The sequence below is a fragment of the Vitis riparia genome, chromosome 16, assembly GCF_004353265.1.
Source record: "Vitis riparia cultivar Riparia Gloire de Montpellier isolate 1030 chromosome 16, EGFV_Vit.rip_1.0, whole genome shotgun sequence".
NCBI classification, from domain to species: Eukaryota; Viridiplantae; Streptophyta; class Magnoliopsida; order Vitales; family Vitaceae; genus Vitis; species Vitis riparia.
In genome coordinates, this window is record NC_048446.1 from 1,375,619 (window position 1) to 1,394,740 (window position 19,122).

The 19,122-nt window shown below is 30.7% G+C and overlaps 1 protein-coding gene across 4 annotated transcripts; it reads left to right on the forward strand.

Annotated features, from left to right (window-relative positions):
• Nucleotides 1-6,933: 6,933 nt before the first annotated feature.
• On the forward strand, nt 6,934-13,549 carry LOC117933904 (inositol-tetrakisphosphate 1-kinase 1-like). Of its 4 annotated transcripts, none has more exons than XM_034855481.1 (2): nt 6,934-7,398; nt 7,528-9,080. In XM_034855481.1, the coding sequence occupies exon 2, from the start codon at nt 7,534-7,536 to the stop codon at nt 8,545-8,547; it is 1,014 nt and encodes a 337-aa protein (XP_034711372.1). In that variant the 5' UTR covers nt 6,934-7,398; nt 7,528-7,533; the 3' UTR covers nt 8,548-9,080. The 4 variants fall into 4 exon arrangements, 2 of the variants coding, with proteins under 2 accessions (XP_034711372.1, XP_034711371.1); XR_004654388.1 differs by adding an exon at nt 13,285-13,549 and having other exon boundaries at nt 6,935-8,775; XR_004654389.1 differs by having other exon boundaries at nt 6,935-8,775; nt 8,867-9,080.
• Nucleotides 13,550-19,122: the final 5,573 nt, after the last annotated feature.

Consider the following 19,122-nt stretch of genomic DNA (forward strand, 5'->3'; position numbering starts at 1 on the left):
CCTGCCTGTCTGACCCATTTAACTTTTTTAGTGGCATATATAAATAGGGTAGGGTTGAGATATGGGTGACTCGTCTCGAACTCGGCCTCGAACTCGGCCTGTTATCATTCTTAGGTATTAGGTAGATACATACTTAATATCACTTTATATATATATCAATACGATAATTGTTTGTTATTTGGTATATAATATAATATTATATATTAAATAACATATATTAGTTTTTAGATATGATATCTAATATTGTCATTTGCTTCTTCAATTGCTCAAGAGCAAGCTATCAAGGCTTACTCCATCATCAATTTTCTTACTCAAAAACGACTCCTCGTCAACCATTGACTCAATCAAAAAAAGGAAAAGTAAGTGGTGTCTTAGACCTTGTTTGGCAATTGTTTTTTAAAACAGTTATGAAAAAAAAAATTTTAAGAATAATTTTTGAAAAATATTATTTAATGTTTTGTAAAACAAAAATCTGCTTAGAAACATGAAATGTTTTTAACATATTTTTAATATTTCTAAAAATATGTTTTATGTTTAGTGTTTTATTTTTAATCACTACATAATTGTATAATTATTTTTTAAAATAACCCCTAAAAAACAAATGAAAACAACTAAAAGATATTCTCTATAAATAGAGTGTTTTTAGTTTTTAAGAACAAAAAATAAAAAATAATTTTCTAATCACTAAAATTATATATATATATTTAAATAAAAAATTGTTTTCAATAACAATTGCCGAATAGGGCCATAGACTTCTACTATGATGTGAACTTGCAGTTATCCATGACTCTCAAATAACAATTTTTAAAGTTTAAACAAAATGAAAGAGAGAATTTTGACAATTGAACTCAGCTTCCATAAATTAAAATTTCAAAGGTTAAACTAAATATTGAGTTACAAAAAAAAAAAAAAAAAAAGCCTGCTCAAGATGGGGGATAAAAGTTGAAAATAGGAAGGGAGGAGATAAGTGAGAAAAATAAGTTGAAAGAAATGAGCATGATTTTCCTTTTTCCAACTCTTATTCCCATGCAAAAAAACTCGCATAACACACAACAAGGCACCTTGAGATGGATAACTCAATAAAATCAGACAATTAGGTGCTTGATTGATTAGAAAATGAGGTGATTATGTAAGATTAAATGTATTTATTTCATATCAATAATCATTAAGCCTTGATCTTTATAACTAAAATGACCATAATACCCCCCTTAACCTTGGGGAAGTTGGTTTGATTGTGACACATTGTTTTATTAATTAGCCTCCATGCTTATAAGGCTACAATTTGAGGTATCCTTCTACACCGTTCAAGCCATCCAAATTTGGAAATTTGAGGTCGGATTGGGAATTCCTAACTTAAGTCAAACTCATATGCAATTTGGGTTCTCATGCGTTACCATGGATTCTCATGGAGAACTAATAAAAAATAGTTATTTTAGAACCTATAAAATATAAGTCGTATACAAAAATTGTCATAAAATGAATTATGGGTTATTACTATAATATAAATAACTATTTATAAACTCGAATTTCAACTATCAAATATACTTTAACATTCAAAGAAAAATGATAATTTAATATAATTAAAAACTAAGAAATGTTAAAGAGTTATTTCCTACCATTTTTATGTTTTTAATAAAAATATACAATATAGGTAAAAATAAATAGATAAATAATAATATACAAGTTTGAGTTTTGGTAGGTTGCCCGTACTTTTAATCCATGACAACCCTAATATTTTTTAGTTAATTTTTTTTCTAACCCAAATTCAATCGTAACTCATTCAAACTTTACCCACACTAACCCGAACATTGGGTTGGGCATTGATTTTTAATACATCTAGTAAAGTTCATAAATAAACCAAGAAGTTCTAAGTCATTATTTAAAAAATTGATATTAGAATCAAATCATTAGGAATACAATTAAGATGAATTAAGCGTTGGTTTATATATACTTTTTAAATTCTTATTTTAAGTTTTTATAAATTCTTACCCTAATAATATGACTTAAAGTAAAAATATCTTTAAATAATAAATAAAAATAATTAATTTATTATTGAATTCATATTTTCATTTTATTTTTTTATCATAATTTGTTCTCGTTATCTCCATGATCTCTTTCATTACTTCACGACCTTCATTGTTACTTGACTTCATTTACTTTAATTGTAATTTATGAGAATAAATGTATTAATTTGATAATTTATAATAAATTTTAAATTAATTTTATCAAACAACCTTAATACTTAAGAGTAATAAGTTAATAACTTAATTATAATTTAACTTAAAATCAACTTAAACCTTTAAGTAATAAATATTAAGTTTTACTAAACATCTAGTCTCATTTGATATGCAATTTATTTTTGAGAAATTATATAAGTAGTCACATGATCACTCTCCACATCCACCAAAAATATCCCTAACCTAAAAAACTAAAATCTTTTTAAAATTCAATATACATTCATCTTACCTTCTTTCTAATTTTCCAATTACCTAAAAATAAAATAAAAAATAAAAATTACAACTTTTGATCAATAAATAAACAAATAATCATCTCTAGTGATGCTAAAAGTGTATTTGTACAATTTTTTATTTTTCATGTATTTGAGATAAGAAAATGAATGAGAAAAGTTTTCATCGGTATTTGAAGTATCTAATACTACACTTTTAAATACCTCAAGTATATACAACTATATATCTTTGGACACCCTTGAGGGTGTTTGATATTGTATCTTCAGGCACATTATTTTATTTTATTTTTAATTTTATTCCACATTTTCAATTGTTTTCACTTATAATTTATTATTACGTTAATAATAACCACTAAATTATATTCATACAAAAAAAAAACCATAATATTAGTGTGTGGATTAAAAAAATGCTTAAAAATGTTAGAACTAGCTTTGAACCTAATAAATACAATTTTGTTGATAAACAAGCTTGGAATATGAAGATTTTACCGTACAGCTTATTGAGAAGGAAAAAAAATATAAGAGAATAAAAAGAAGGTGGTGTGAAAGATATATATATATATATATATGAATGTATTAAAAAGATTTATGTTTTAAAGTGGATATGTAGAGGTGTTAGTAGGGATGATAATGAGACAAGTTTTTGGGATATCCGTCCTTAATAAGACGAATTTGAAATTTAAATATATTTATTTTAATATAATTAAAAAATTTAAAAAAAATTAAAAAAACAAGTTAAACAAGACAGGTATGAAAATTTCTCATATTCATATCGTTTCGTCCTATTTAATTTTTTTTAATAAGACGTAGATGAAAATTATTTTAAATAAATGGGTTGTGGTTGGGATGGGGTGATCGATGCCTAAACCCATCCTATTGTCATCCTTAGGTATTATGTTAATACATATGTAATACCGCTTTATATATATAGGCATAATAATTGCTTGTTATGTAGTATATAATATAATATTGTATATCAAATAACAAATATTGTTTTTAGATGTGATCCTATATTGTCATTTGCTTCTTCAATTGTTCAAGACCGAGCTGTAATGTGAACTCATAGTTCCCATTATCGATTTTCTTACTCATGAACGACTCCTTGCCTCGACAAGCCTTTGATTCAATCAAAAAGAAGGAAGTAGTGGCTTAGTGTCACGGACTTAGTCGTTCACTAAGCTCGTGCGGCACTTAGGCAAGTCAAGACGCTTGATCTTGCTAAGTCAGTCTTGCTCCCCGATGCTTAGCTTGCTCGGTTAAGACACTCGCGACTCAAAAGCTTAAGAAGCTTAGTAGGCAACTCTTTAAAGAATGGAAGTTTTCACTAACTCAATTAAACTTTTACAAGTGCTTGGATGGTCACTTGTTTGGTGCCTTGGCCAAATGAGACCCTCATTTATTTATAGGCACCAATAGAACTCTCTGGAACCTTGGAGGGTTCCTTACAACTCAAGACTATTCTAGAATGTCCTACATCATTATAGGTATAAGCCTATGTACAAGTATATACAAGAGACTTTTGGAATTCTCTAGAAAGTCCTAGACTCCTCTCGTGCCTTCCACCATAGCGTAGAATTGTGTGGATTCCTCCAGGCTTCTTTAGAACCTTCCACACTCTTCCCATTCTAGGAGTTTCCAGAAGCTTCCTGACTCTATATAAGCCTATGTGGAGGCTCATTTGAATCAGCTTGTGACATTAGGTTGCTCCTGTAATGTGAACTCACAGTTCCCATAACTCTCAAATGGACAAAATTACCATTTATAAAGTTTAAACAAAATAAAAGATAAAGAATTTTTACAATTAAGTACGGAAATGGAACAGATTTGGGATATGTCACTCCCATCATAACCACATCCTATTTATTCAAAATAATTATCATATTTATTCCATTAAAAAAAATTAAATGACCTGAGTGAACATGAGAATTTCTCATACCCATCCCATCCTATCTCATTTAACATTTTTTGAAAATATTTTAATTTTTTAATTATATTAAAATAAATATATTTTATAAGTAATTAAAATATTATAATTATAATTATATATATGTAATTAAATTAAATTAATTATTAAAATTAATTTTATATGTAATTGAGGTGGAACAAATCTGTCCTTAACTTGTTTATTTAAATTTCAAACTCATCTTATTAAGGACGGGATGGAATGAGATGGATACCTGAAAAAACTCATCTTATTGTCATCTTTGACAATTGAATTGAACTTCCGTAAATTTAAATTTAGAATTCAAAGTTTAAATTGAATATTGAGGTATACAAAAAAATTGGTATGTTAGAAGCCTAAAAACAAACACAAACCTTATTTCTATCCTAAACTGAGCTAAGCTACTACAAAGGCTTCTGAACCCAAAGAGTTGTTCCTCTGTTTCTAGAGAAAGTGATTATTTATAAATAACAAATTTCTTCAAGATTGCTCTTTCGCCCTCTTTTGTTGAAGTCAACCTCCATTCCCATTGAGTGTGTTGCTTCCATTTCCTGCAACTTTCATGTGGCATGTATCTCATCTTAGCCCTTCTTGAGATAGTTTGCATAGGACTGCAAAACATGACTTCCATGGATGCGGAAGCCTCTTTGGATCTACCCTACTTTGTTCAACATGGGGGAGAAGGGCTGAAAATAGAAAGGGTGGAGATGAGTGTTTTTTAGACTATTGGGTACGTGATCGATCAATTAAAAAGGACGTGATTTAGACTACATGTATGTATTTCATATCAATAATCATTAAGCCTTGACCTTTATAATTAAAATGACCATAATGCCCCTTAACCTCGATTGTGACACATTGTTTTATTAATTAGCCTCCATGCTAATAAGGCTACAATTTGGATGGCTTGAGCGGATTAGAAGGATGCCTCGTGCCAAACTCACCAATATGTCCAATCCACATCAAATCCGATCTGAGGTTGGATTGGGAATTCCTAACTCACGTCTACCTCATGTGCAATTTGGGTTCCTATCTGTTACCATAGATTCTCATGGTAACTAATACAAAATAGTTATTTTAGAACGTATAAAATATAAATGGTATACAAAAGTGGTCATAAAATGAATTAGAATTACGGGTTATTACTATAGTATAAATAACTGTTCATAAACTTAGATTTTAACTATCAAATATTCTTTAACATTCAAAGAAAAATGATAAACTCGTTAATTTAATATATATAAAAACTATGAAATATTAAGAGTTCTTTCATTTTTATGTTGGAGTTTGAGTTTTAGTGGGTTGCCCGTTCTTTTGATTTATGTCAACACTTATATTTCCGAGTTAGTATTTTTTCTAACCCAAATCCAATCCTAACCTGGTTAAACTTTATCCACACCAAGTCGAGGAGTGGGTTGGGCAAAGATTGGACTTGTTCAAGCTACAACCCTACATGCTTATATGAGAAAATACTTTAAAATTCAATTTAAGTAAGTCCTAATAAATCATTTTAAATGTTAATTCAACTATCAAATTCATAAAACATTTCATTAAAGGATGCAACACCTCAAGAATTATCCTAATTTAAGGTTATGGTTTCCAAATCAAACCCACAAATTTTTAATAGATCTAGTAAAGTTCATAAATAAATCGAGAAGTTCTAATTCATTATTTAAAAAAATGATATTAGAATCAAATCATTAGAAATACAATTCAGATTAATTAAGTATCGGTTTATATACACTTTTTATTTTTTATTTTTTAAAAACAAAAAATAGTAATAATTTTTATACAAAATATAATAACTCTTATATGAAAAATATAATTTTACCTTAAGTTCTTAGAAATTATTTTTAAAATCTTTGAATTTGAGGTAATAAAATTATTTTAATATCGTAAATTTTAAAAACAATCAAAATTTTAGAAATCGTTATTTTCTAATTTTAGTTTCAAATATTTTTCACATTTTTTTAATGAAAAATTGCTATCATTTTCAATTATTTAGAATAGTAAACAAGAAATGCATCCAATTGACACATTAGTATATAAGATTTGGGCTTTAAAAAGTGAATTTGACAACATGACGTAAACCGAAGAGGGTTATGGTCAATTTCGAGAGAGTATTAAGAAAGAAAAATTAAGAAAATTAATTTTTTTAATATTGGGTGCAATAATATAGCACTTAAGTTAAAAGACGAGTCAATCAACTGATAGCTCTTACAACAAGCTTATGATATAGATTGTATAAAAAGTTTGATTTACTCTCGTTAAAATACCAATTAACTTCACAATTTATAACAAGTAAACATAGGATATGGATGAATCAATTAACAATTGATTTTGCCTTTTTTTAATAGATAAACGTTTGTTTTTATGATTCCATGTGGTGCAAAGCTTAAAGATTAAATTATAATTTATAGCTAATTTTCATGGACCAAATGGCGGAAAAGGAATTCCCATTTTCCAACGTCCAAAAGGAATCCAGTTCCTACGGGGAAAAACAGCTGTGAGCTGTGTGAAGAATTCGGATGTGGGAATCGGATTCCGGACGCACGCGTGGATCAATCCCCCACCACCAGGTCCACCACTCGTCCGGGGCCGCCACGTGTCCGTCATTATTAACCCAACACTGCTTCTTCACTACTGCACACTGAACTCTCTCTCTCAACGAAACCCTAATTTTCTGTGTCTGGATTTTTTCCCACGTACCAAACACTTTCTCTTTCGTTATTTTGTCTCTCTCCAAGTCCTCTCTGGAATTGCATGGTTTTGATTCTGGGATTGCATTTTTTTTTTTTGAATTTTAACTCGATTTTCTTATTTCTTTAGGGAAGGTGTCAGAATCAGCTGGAAGATTATTCACTTTCTAGAATCTGAAGGTTTTTGAGCCTTTTTACAGATTATGGAATGGATTTTGACCCGACTTTCTCGTTTTCTGAACACGGATGGGAGAATCATCTGGAAGATCCATCACTCGCTTGAATCCTAAGTTTTTTGATTTTTTTTTTTTTGAAAATTTGGATTAAATTTTTTGCTTTTTTCTATGAATCTGCGCTTTTGAATTTTTTTTGGGGGAAATTTTTGTTGTGAAATTTCGCTCAATTTTTTCATTTTCCAGTCAAAGATGGCAGAACAGCCTCGGAGATTTACAGTAGGGTACGCTCTCGCGCCAAAGAAAGTGAGCAGTTTCATCCAGCCTTCATTGGTGGACCATGCGAAGCAGCGCGGTATTGATCTCGTTCGAATCGATCTGGACAAGCCATTGATCGAACAAGGACCGTTCGATTGCATCATTCACAAAATGAATGACGAGGATTGGAAGAATCAGTTGGAGGAGTTCTCGACGAAGAACCCTAATGTCGTCATAATCGACCCGCCGGATGCAATTGAGCAGCTTCACAGCCGGATTTCGATGCTGGAGGTGGTAAAGGATTTGAAAATTCCGGAAGGAACGGAGAGTTTTGGGATTCCGAAGCAAATTGTGATTTATGATCCGAAATCGTTATTGGACTCCAAGGTGTTGGATGGGCTGAGTTTTCCGGTGATTGCTAAGCCGTTGGTGGCAGATGGGAGTGCGAAATCTCATAAAATGTCGCTGGCGTTCAACGGAGAGGGGTTGAAGAAGCTGACCACTCCTATTGTGTTGCAGGAGTTTGTGAACCATGGCGGGGTTATCTTCAAGGTGTATGTAGTTGGGGACCATGTGACCTGTGTGAAGCGCAGGTCGTTGCCCGATGTTTCGGCGGAGAAGTTGGGGGCATCCGAGGGTTTGTTGACATTCTCTCAGATATCAAACTTGACTGCAACTCAAGAACCTGGTGAAAATGATTGTGAAGACATAATGAATCACGTGGAAGAAGCTGAGATGCCACCATTAAATTTTGTTAATGAAATTGCAATAGGACTGAGGAAGGCAATGGGACTTAATCTTTTTAACTTTGATGTGATCAGAGATGCTAAGTTAGGAAACAGGTACCTTGTTATTGATATCAATTACTTTCCGGGCTATGCGAAAATGCCATCTTATGAGACTGTGTTGACTGATTTTTTCTGGGATATTGTGCACCGTAAGAGTTTGGGCATGAAAGACTTTGAGCAGAGTGGTTCTGATTGTAGAAAAAGTGATAAAGAAGCCTGATATTATGACTGGGATGATAATGCAGTTTAAGTTTGAGTTACATGGCAGGCCATGTATACATTTCTTGGGGTAGGTTGTATTGGTTCCTTGAATTGGAATAATGGGTTTCTTCACAGAAGCACTTGAATGGCATGGAATAATGTGGACTGTTCCCAAGTGAGGTGCGATGAAAGGAAATGAATTTCTCAACTCTCTCAAGTTTGTGGTGCCCCATCCAAAAATTGATTGGTGAGCAGCACTGCTTTTTGGCCTATCAGTGACTTTGTTTGGCATTTGATGCTGATTGATTTTGTATATTCTGCCATTTTGCTAAATATAGGTACTTTACAAAAACTTGAAGTTTTGGGTAGATCAAAGATGTTATCATACTTACAAATGGGTTGTTGTTGGAGGAAATATTATCACATTTAATGCATGGGTTTTTCGCCTTGTTCCATTGTATTTTTATCTTTTCTGTTTTGATTACATTGTATTACTTATTTGAATCTATCATATAGGTTTTTACAGGGTTAGCACTAATGCTCGCCTTTTCTAGTGTGCTTGCCAATGATGTTATACATTGTGTTTTTTGGGAGCTGGAATATGAGCTTACTTTGCTATTGCTGAAGTACATTAAATTGATTGCTGAAATTTTATCATCCATTTGTGTGAATGATCTCCTTTTTCTTTACACTGTTGCCTTCTAAGTTTGCGGATGGTATTTACTCTTCACTTGAATGTTATACTTCTTTAAGAGTTTATCGTCTCATGTAAGTTCAGGTTTGCATATTTTTCAATTTTGGTTTCTGTTTGGCACACATCATATAGACAAAGGATCTAGGATGAATCTAAAGATTAAAATCCAGGCCTTTAGGAACTTCTAAGCTCACCTTTTGGGGTATTACCCATTATTGTGTAAGATTAAAATCAGGTTTGAAGTGATTCTTTTCCTTGAACCAGCATGATGTGGAGTATGTTGTAGCATTGGATAAGAACTAGATAATACATCATTCTTTCTTTTATTTTGTGCAATACAAATGTAGGATCAGTATCTGTAAGATGCCAAAGATGTTTTGTTTGTTTAGAATTCATACTTATAGTTTCAGCTAATGAATCTCTAGATGTTACTAATCATTTGCACATTTAAGAGGGTTGACTAGGTTTACTTTATAGGATAACTACCATTATTACATGGAGGAAGATTCCCGCAACTTGCATTTTTATGTGCTAATTTGTGGAAGATGACAGATGGCATCCAGTTAGGAATTTTCCTATCAATTGTTTGTAGTTTGTTTGTAGCAACATCATATAACGGTGTTTGTTAGGTGATTGAAATGCATGTATGTGTTGAGATGCATTGTATCTGCTCAGATTACTTATACATTAAGGGGCTTGTATTTCAATGTTAAGAACCATTTGTCTATTGTGTTCTTTTTGATTGACTAAGCTTTTTGTTTTGTAATATGATTTACGAATATGGTAAATGACATAAGATATAGAAAAATGGAAACATGACTCAAAAAAAGATATGGTAAATACGAGTTTGGAGAACAATTTCAAGATGATTGAAAAACTCAATGAGAGACCTATTAAGAAACTGTTGATGCTGGATTTCTCACACTCCACATGGACATATATGTCTCTGCTATGTTGTTCTAATCTGACATATGGGATCATCAATGATATGTTGCCATGTGTACCAAAATGGTTTGCCATTTGCACGACTCCATGTGCCTTTCATCGCTAGTTGTGTCTTGCATCATCAAATACATGCTTTGCAATGATGCTTCTTGTGTTAAGTTAGAAGTCACACTTGACACAAGTGTCTATTCCCTTAGTGGATGTCCACATTGTGGATCTTCGCTTATGACAATGCCAAGGAAGTGTGCCTATAACTCTGAATGTGGGGATACTTGTTGAATAAGGTGCTCCTATCTTCAATGCATAAAGGTGTTGGGGGTGGGTATTCCATTGTGAGGTACCACTCTTGCTTTTAGTTTGCAGGGGTGACTCCTTAGACCCTCCATGGATTCGCATCCCCTTGCATGACATTGCACACCCTGAAATCTTGGGGATGGTGTCGGCCTGGTCTTTGCTTCCAAGGTTACTGTTGACCCAACCTCCGATGAGGTGGTGGCAACTTGATCTTTTGCATTAAGGATGTCGACACACACCTCATTCCTTTTTTGGGGGGGAGGAGTGTTGGTTAATTTCTGCTTAGTTTGCACATTCCCTCTAAGATGCCACATTTAGGTCTGTAGCACCTTGATGCTGTTATGCTTGCTTGAGTTAGGAGAAGGGTTTAGGGGGTCCTATGTGGATTTGACCTACCTTGATTGTGGGTTTAATCTTCCCCTCATTGAGTTCTTATGATAGGTTGACGATCTTGGTTTGGTGGATGGAGTTAGAGACTTATCAAAGTTGGATAGGTTACATATGCATCAAATCCACTTTGCTTGAACAGAGAGAATGAGGCATGTTGTGACTAGAAGGCTCACTACCGTTTAATGCCATGTGTTGTTGCAGGCATGGGGTGCTGATATACAGTGCTGATTGGTATGTGTCTATCAAAGCCTCCCTTTGGTTGGGTCTTACCAGCTAATGAGGCTTACTCTTGGGCCATTACATAAAGTTCTAAAGATTCATTTTTCCCAAAACAAAGAAAAAAGAAAAAAAGAAACAAAAACAAAAAGAGAGAAAACCCCAAGAAGACTAGGATAAATTTGGGTTTGTGTTTCTTAGGGGCTTTTAAGTCCATCTTCTAAGTTCTCTGTTCCCACTTTGGGACCATTGCCACTTGTTTCCCTCTGCTTTCCTCTTAGTCTGTTTTGCTCCCTAGTCAACCTTTAACAACTCATTGTCCCATGGTTCACTTCTTATCTTGCTAAGAACCTAATATTAATTGAAACTTAATGAATAATGTCAAAATGAATAAGGAGACATTTGGATAAGATATGAAAGTAGGTTTTTGGAAAAGATTGAATCTTTATCGGAAATATAGGTAGGTTCTTCTTTAATTGTTAGCTGTCAGATTTTTTATTTTTATTTTTTAAACCTGAAATTAATTGGCTAGTGGAAACCAGAAAAGCTTGTGTGAAAAGTATGCTAATGAACCAAAACAGTCAAGTTCCTTCAGGGAGTGGAAAACATCATTCAGGTCTGATTTTGGGCTAGGTATTGGCTATCATTTATGTTCTTCAAAATTTTCTATGTTAAGGAGGTTCACATATCTTGATTTAAGTGGAATATTTTTTTTTGGTAGACTTGATTTAAGTGGAATATCATCACACTATATACCTGTCTAGATTTCAATCCCATTTCTTTGCCTACCTCACACTTGAACCCTTTCCAGAAAGAGTTCCGGTTTTAAGCCCCAGGTATGTGGTGGAGAAATTTGGAGAGCCTCCTATGCTCAATGACTTTACTCACAGTTAGACATCCTCTTCTGTGCTTTGTTCAAATAACTAAGAAAAACTTACGATTTCCCATATCATTAGAAATTTTTGTTGATTGTTTGTTTGCTTAGGATATAGTATTTATCGACTTTAACAAATCCAGATCAGATTAATTCTTTGACCTATGACAGCCATTCTTCCTGTCTGGTTCAATCAAGCAACCAAATTATTTTGAAAACCTGAAAAATCAGTTTAACTAAATGAACCATCTGGTTTTATCAGTTATATAAAAATTGGTTAAGTTAATCTTAACAAACAATTACATAGTATGAAAAATAAAACTATAATTAGGCAAACAGTTTTTTTTTTTTTTTTGTTTTTCTTCCATATTAATATGTGCCGCCAAAGCTTGAATTAGACAACATTTTGCACCGTTGTTAACTGTTTGTAGAACAATATTGCGGCATAATGCTAACTTCGTTAATACATTTTTTTTTGGCGGGTGTATATTTTTGGTGTGTTTTGAGGAAGCAGCACAGGGCATTGTGTTTCTTTTAAAGTTTTTTTTTTTTTTTCCCTTTTAAAAATTCAATTTCCCAACAATCCTTTTGCTGCAGAATTCATAGAAAGGGTTATGCTGTGTTCTTATTAGGTTGGAATTGGCCCTTAGATTTTGGATGCAAGGAACTCGAAATGTTGGGTTAGCCATCTATGACACTCTTTGTAACAGAGAGAGTTGCTGACGATGTCCATGTCCGAGTTTTAGGATTAATTTTGGAACCTTTTTGCATTCACTCTGGGGCTTTGCTAGCCTGTGACACTCTTTGTAACAAGGATTACTTGGATAATGGAGCACGCTTAAGTTTTAGGATTAGTATTGGAACCCTCTTTCCATGTGCTCAGGGACTCTGATTCTCTGCTTGTAAAAAGTGAGTGAATTAGGATTAACATTGGAACCTTTTTGGATTCATCCTGGGGCTCTGGTAACCTGTGATACTATTTGTAACAAAGAGAACTGTGGGTAATGTAGCATGCTCAAGTTTTATGATAATATGCCCTGGGACTTCGATTCTCTGCTTGTGAAGAAGTGAGTGAAATGAGAGAAAAATGTTAGAAAGTTTTACAAAATTGGATTGCTTTCTCAAGCTACTTTCAGCAGTCTACTTGTCATTCTTTCTAATGTCCAAAAGGAGCCAAAGTTTATGAGGAAAATATGATTAGAATTGATTTAGCCTCTAGTAAATTTGTGAGAAGGATGTGATTTTCTCCAAGGTGAAGTTTAGCCTGTGGGTTGTTGCTAGCTTATTCCATATTTCTGTTAAGACTAGAAGGGATAACTATATTAAGAGCTTATATTTTGCAGATGGCAGCAAAATCTCTGATCCAGTTCAACTGAAGGAAGAGCATGGGGCTCATTTTCAAGAAAATTTTGACACTAAGTGTACCGAGACGCGGCATAAGTCCTGAGATCATCAATTTAGGTTTGTCTTTAGTAAAAGAGACATATGTCTTGTACTTGGGGAGCATAAAGCACTGGGTTTTGATGATTATTCTTTCTTCCCTTCTTTTGAAGAAATTGTTAAACATTACTGATCCTGATATCTTTGAAGCTATGACAAGTTCTTTCTTCCCTCTCTGCAAAGGAAAACTTGGCTATGTTTATGCTGCTGCTGAACACTAGTGCCAACAACTAGGAAAGCCTTCTACTTTCAATGATATGGGTTATGCAGATGCTGCAGTATACTCTACAAAATACATTGGAAAGATTTTTTGTTTTTTTGAGGATTTCTAAGCTTTTATCACAAGAACCTTCTAAGGAATTATCACATATTAGGTTGGACCTAACGAGATTCTTATATCTGTGATCTTTTAGCTCCTGTTATATTTCCTCATCTTTTCCATTGGATCATGACCGGCTCAGGAGGGTTTCTATGTGGGTCAGAGGAGCTTCCCACCTGGTGACCCCATGCCACCTTGTTTGTTTTAGCAGATTGCTGATTGGTTGTCAAGGATGAGTTATTAGGTTCTAAGAGGGAATGAATTTTGCTGATGATCTACTACTCCATTCTGCTTGTTGAAGAGTCTATGGATGTCTCATTGCAGGTTTGAAGGCCAATGGAAACAAAAGTCTCCTAGTTCTTGCAGTACTGAGAGGAAGAGATTCATTGATGCCTTTTGATCCGGAAGGCACAAAGCTCCTTTAGACTTTTCTAAGAATTCTGGTTTTTCTAAGAATGGAAACAAAATCGTCTTAATAAGGGTATGTTTTATCAAAAATGATTTTTCTAAGAATTAGACTTTTTTTTTTCTAGTATCCCAACTAAAAGAAATTATTATTATAAATATGCATTCTTGAATTTAGGAAATAAGAATACTCTTATTAAAAAATAAAAATGAAATAAAAATATTAAATATTAGTTTTTAAATAATACAATGATTTATTTAATTAAATGTTAAGTTCTATATTAAAAAAAAGGAAATTATTTAAATTTTTAGCATCTTATTTTCATTGTTACATATGTTAATGACAATTTAATAATCTAATTTACCACATTTTACTTTTAAAATCATAGTTTAGTAAATGCTTAATTGCTTTTCATCATAGTTAATACAAATAGAAATGATTTTCCTAACATTACAATAATATCAAACTAGCTAGCCTCCTAAAGTTAGTTTAGGAGTAATGATTCTTGAAGGTTTAAAAACTATACCTAATGCTTAGCAAAAAGTTTTAAATTTTTTGACTTAGGTGGTGTTTGTTTTTTTGATTAAATAGAAAAAACAAAAATATTTGACTTTTTCTATTCAGGTAAAAGTATTTTATTGATATAAACCGATATAATTAAAGTAAACTTGTTATTAATAAGTTTAGTTTAATTATGTTGGTCGATGTTAATGAGTTACTTTTAATTGAATAGAAAAAGTCAAATATTTTAGTTTTTTCTATTCAGTCAAAAAACAAACACCACATAAGATTTGCATTTAAAATAACTAATAAGAGTGTGTTTGATATTGATTTTAAAAAATATTTCTAATTTTTCTAACACATCAATGATAAAAATTTTCCAGTATTAGAAAAGTTAAAAGTGCTTATTAGAATTATTGATAAACGAGTTTTAAGTATGATTAATAGTGGTGTTATATGCCAAAAGCACTTTTATTGGAGTGTTATGGCCAAAGGGGGGATTTTAATGTTAAATTGTGCTCTTAGGTACAGTACTTACAAGGTGGTGAAATTCGCGATGTCTTTATGATAAGAAATTTAACATAAAGTCCAAAACAAAATTTTATCACAATTTTTTTTTTTTTGAAGATTTTACATAATTTTATGATAATGGATTAGTACCTATTGAATATATAATATGACCCATTAAAAATAAATGATAAAATTTAAATTATTAGATGAAGATACAAACAATGTGATAAGGTACAAAAGAATGGGATTAAAATATAAAACAATATAATTGAGCTTAATACAAAGTAATAAGACTTAAATAGACAAGAAGTTTGATCTAATTGATCACACTCTTTGGTACATGCACATCACACAATAGTGGTGGGACCCTAATTTTTTATTATATTTGACTTACAATTGTTAATGGGACAAATGATGCATGATTTTAAATTGTTATTATCTTTGAGCATGTTTAATTTTTGGACAAAAGATTTTTTTTTATATATATTTAATAATATGACAAAAAAAATAGGGTAAATTTACTTTGCTTGGTGTTTGAGTTATACACTTAGTCGCTATGAGTTTGAAATTTCATAAAAGGGGATGAAGTAGAAATAACACATGAGAAGCATAGGAAACGTATATATGTGATAAAATTTTAAACTAATGGTGACTAGGTGTATAAACAAAAACGAGTGAAATTAATCCTAAAAAATGAAAAGAGAAAATATTAAAAAACTTTTACTCCCTTAACATTACAAAATGGAAGCATATTATTCGATAGTTTAGTTTTTTTATTGCTCAACCATTTCTCATATATAATCAAATAAGAAAAAAATTATAATATTTTATTTTTTTATTTTTTTCCCTTTTTAAGGAAAAGTACCAAATAGAAGGAAAAAAAAAAGTTTTATAAAAAAATTATTTTCTTTATATTTGGAATCAGGAAAAAAAAAAAAAACTAACAAAAATAGGAAGAATTTGAAATGATTTTTTTTTCTCCATTTTTGTCAAAGATAAAGAATGATTTGAGGAAACTGTACTCATAAACAGTCAAAGAAGTTAATCAAGGATGTGACTTATACCTATATATATATATATTATTTTGGAAAAATTAGAAATAAAAGGAGAGTAGTCATAAAGCTTGATTTTTACTCATTTAAAAGGATATATATTTCATTCATTTTAAAATAATTCATTGGAGTTAAAGAGGATATTTGTATGATTGTTAGAATCACCAAGAAATGTATGGTTATTTACCCTTCGGTTTAACATCAATTAACATAATTCCATCAAACCTCAATCTTTCTCTCAAATGGTATTTGTAATAAAACTTTAGGACCGTGAGATTAGTCGTGGTGTGCGTAAGTTGGTCTAGACATCTAAGATTAGTCGTGGTGTGCATAAATTGGTCTGGACATTCACGGTTATAAAAAAAAAAAAATTGTAATAAATTCCAGTTATCAAAAAAAAAAAAAGGAATTTGTAATAAATTCTTATGAAATTATTACGAAAGTAGTCATTATATATTTTTTGAGCTTATTCTTCGTATATGATATAGTACATTGATGACAAGAAACCTTAGGTTGGAATCTAAACAAATTTGGCAAGGTAGGTAGGCTTGTAGTTTTTCAAAGGTCAATAAAATACCTACTATATGCATACGATGTCCTTTTCTTTAGACAATAGCTAAGTTAACTTGTAAACTGGGATTTCTCTTCTACTTATACCCTTTGAATTGAAAATAAAAAAAATAAAAATGTTCCTTAATCTCATCATTGTTTTCTTAAGATAGTCAAAATCTGCTTCAAATTGTTGAAATTTATCTATAAAAATTTAGCACTTTTTTCAATCAATAACTTAAAAGTATCAAACTCTTTGATGCAATTTTTAAAGATAATATTTTTTTTTGAAATATTTATTTTATCACTTTGTTGACTTTATATGCTATGCAAGTTTTTTTTTTTTTTTTTTTTTCATTTAGGGGATTTATGTATTATTTTTTATTTTTGATAATATTTTTTTTTGAAATATTTATTTTATCGCTTTGTTGACTTTATATGCTATGCAAGTTTTTTTTTTTTTTTCATTTAGGGGATTTATGTATTATTTTTTATTTTTGATATGTTTTTTTTAATATTAAGATTATATATATATATATATATATATGTATATGTATATATGTTCTATTTCTATTTCTTTATAGTTTCATATATTTGAAAATGTTTTTATTAATCACTTTATTTAATTGCATTAAGAGTGTGTTTGATAATAATTAAGAGAAGTGTTTTTAGCCTTTCTAATTATTGAAAAAAATTTATTTTTCAAGTATTATAAATACTACAAATACTTCTCATAATTACTACCAAACACGCTCGAAATCTTTTTATAAATCACTTCGTGGAGCATATATGCTTGATTTAACAAAATTGATGAGATCATTTGTGAAATGTATTTTATCATGAGTTGAATAAAAAGAATTTCAGGGTTCTTTGGTACACTTTATGAAAAGTGTTGCCTTATCACCACGAGCCATATGATCAAAATAGATCTCATTTTTTCGTTCCTTGCAATGGCCTCATTTCCTCGTATTTTATGTTTCATTTATTTATAGTTTATAGTGATTGTATTTTTTTTGTGATACTTATGTTATATTTCTTTATCTCTTGATCTTATTTGTTCATATCTAAGAGGATCTTCAATAAAATTAACACTTAATATTTAATGATTTAAGATGATTTTGAGTTAAATTATAATTAAGTTATTAAGTTAAATAACCAAAACCATTTTTAATTTCAAGTTGTAATATTACATTGATTTACTAAATATACTTAATATTTGGCAATTGTTTGACAATTAATTTCGAAAATAGTTTTTTATTCTTCGAAACAAGAAATGAGGAAAACATATTAAGTAATAAAAAACTATTTTATATTTTCTATTCTTAAGAACAAAAAAATAATTAAGATGTTTTTAGAGAATATTTTTTAATTGTTTTATATTATTTCTACTTATTATATAAGGATTGTTTTAAAAAATAATTATACAAAGACGTAAAATGATTAAAAATAAAATACTAGATATAAAAATTATTTTAAAATATTAAAATTAGGTTAAAACATTTTAGATTTCTAAACAGACTTTTGTTCTATAAGACATTATAAAACAATTTTTAAAAACAATTTTTTAAAAATATTTTCGAAAACGGCTATTAAACATACTCGTAGTTTCCTTACTCCACTTTTATTATTTTGAAACAAAGTAAGTTATTAAATTGATTTATAAAAAACTTTCACTATGCCTCAAAATATTTTTAATGGTATTAAATTGGTCATGAAAAGACCTATAAGTCTCAATTTTTATGCTTTGTTCAATGGACCGGGTTTAACTCAAATTCAAATTTCCATGTGACACTCAATATCTAAGTTAGAATCAAATTCAAATTTTCATATGATAGTCAATATCTAAGTTAGAATTTCCAAAGAATCTAGCCTCTGTGCACCACTCGTATGATTCTAGAAACAAAATGAGAGAGAGTAGGGTTTGTAGAATAGGGACATGGCTTGCTTGAGCTTTTGCACCTATCGCTTTGTATCACAAAATAGTCTTACCTAATTAGTAACAAATAGCCTTGACTTTTACGAAAAGAGGCAGATATAACTATCTATTAGTTAAAGAATATACTCATATTTTAAGTTCGCTTTTCTTATATGCCTTGTCCCTTTGTAGGAGAGAGAACCCAAGCACATTGGAAATGGCATTAGGCCTTTGTCTTTTCATTGGTTTTGTGAGTGGACACCCTCGAGATGTTTGACATCTACTTGTCTCATCTCTAAGGTCAAATCTCATTAATTTCCAAACCAAGAACCCATAGGTCTTTTTCATATCAATTTCTTGTCTTAAGCTCTCCACAACTAACTTGTATTATATTCATCTACTGTTGGTCATATCTCATCTACCTTCTCTCTCAAACTACCAATCAACACAAAAATTATAAGAAGATCGATCTTCCAATTGTTTTTCTAA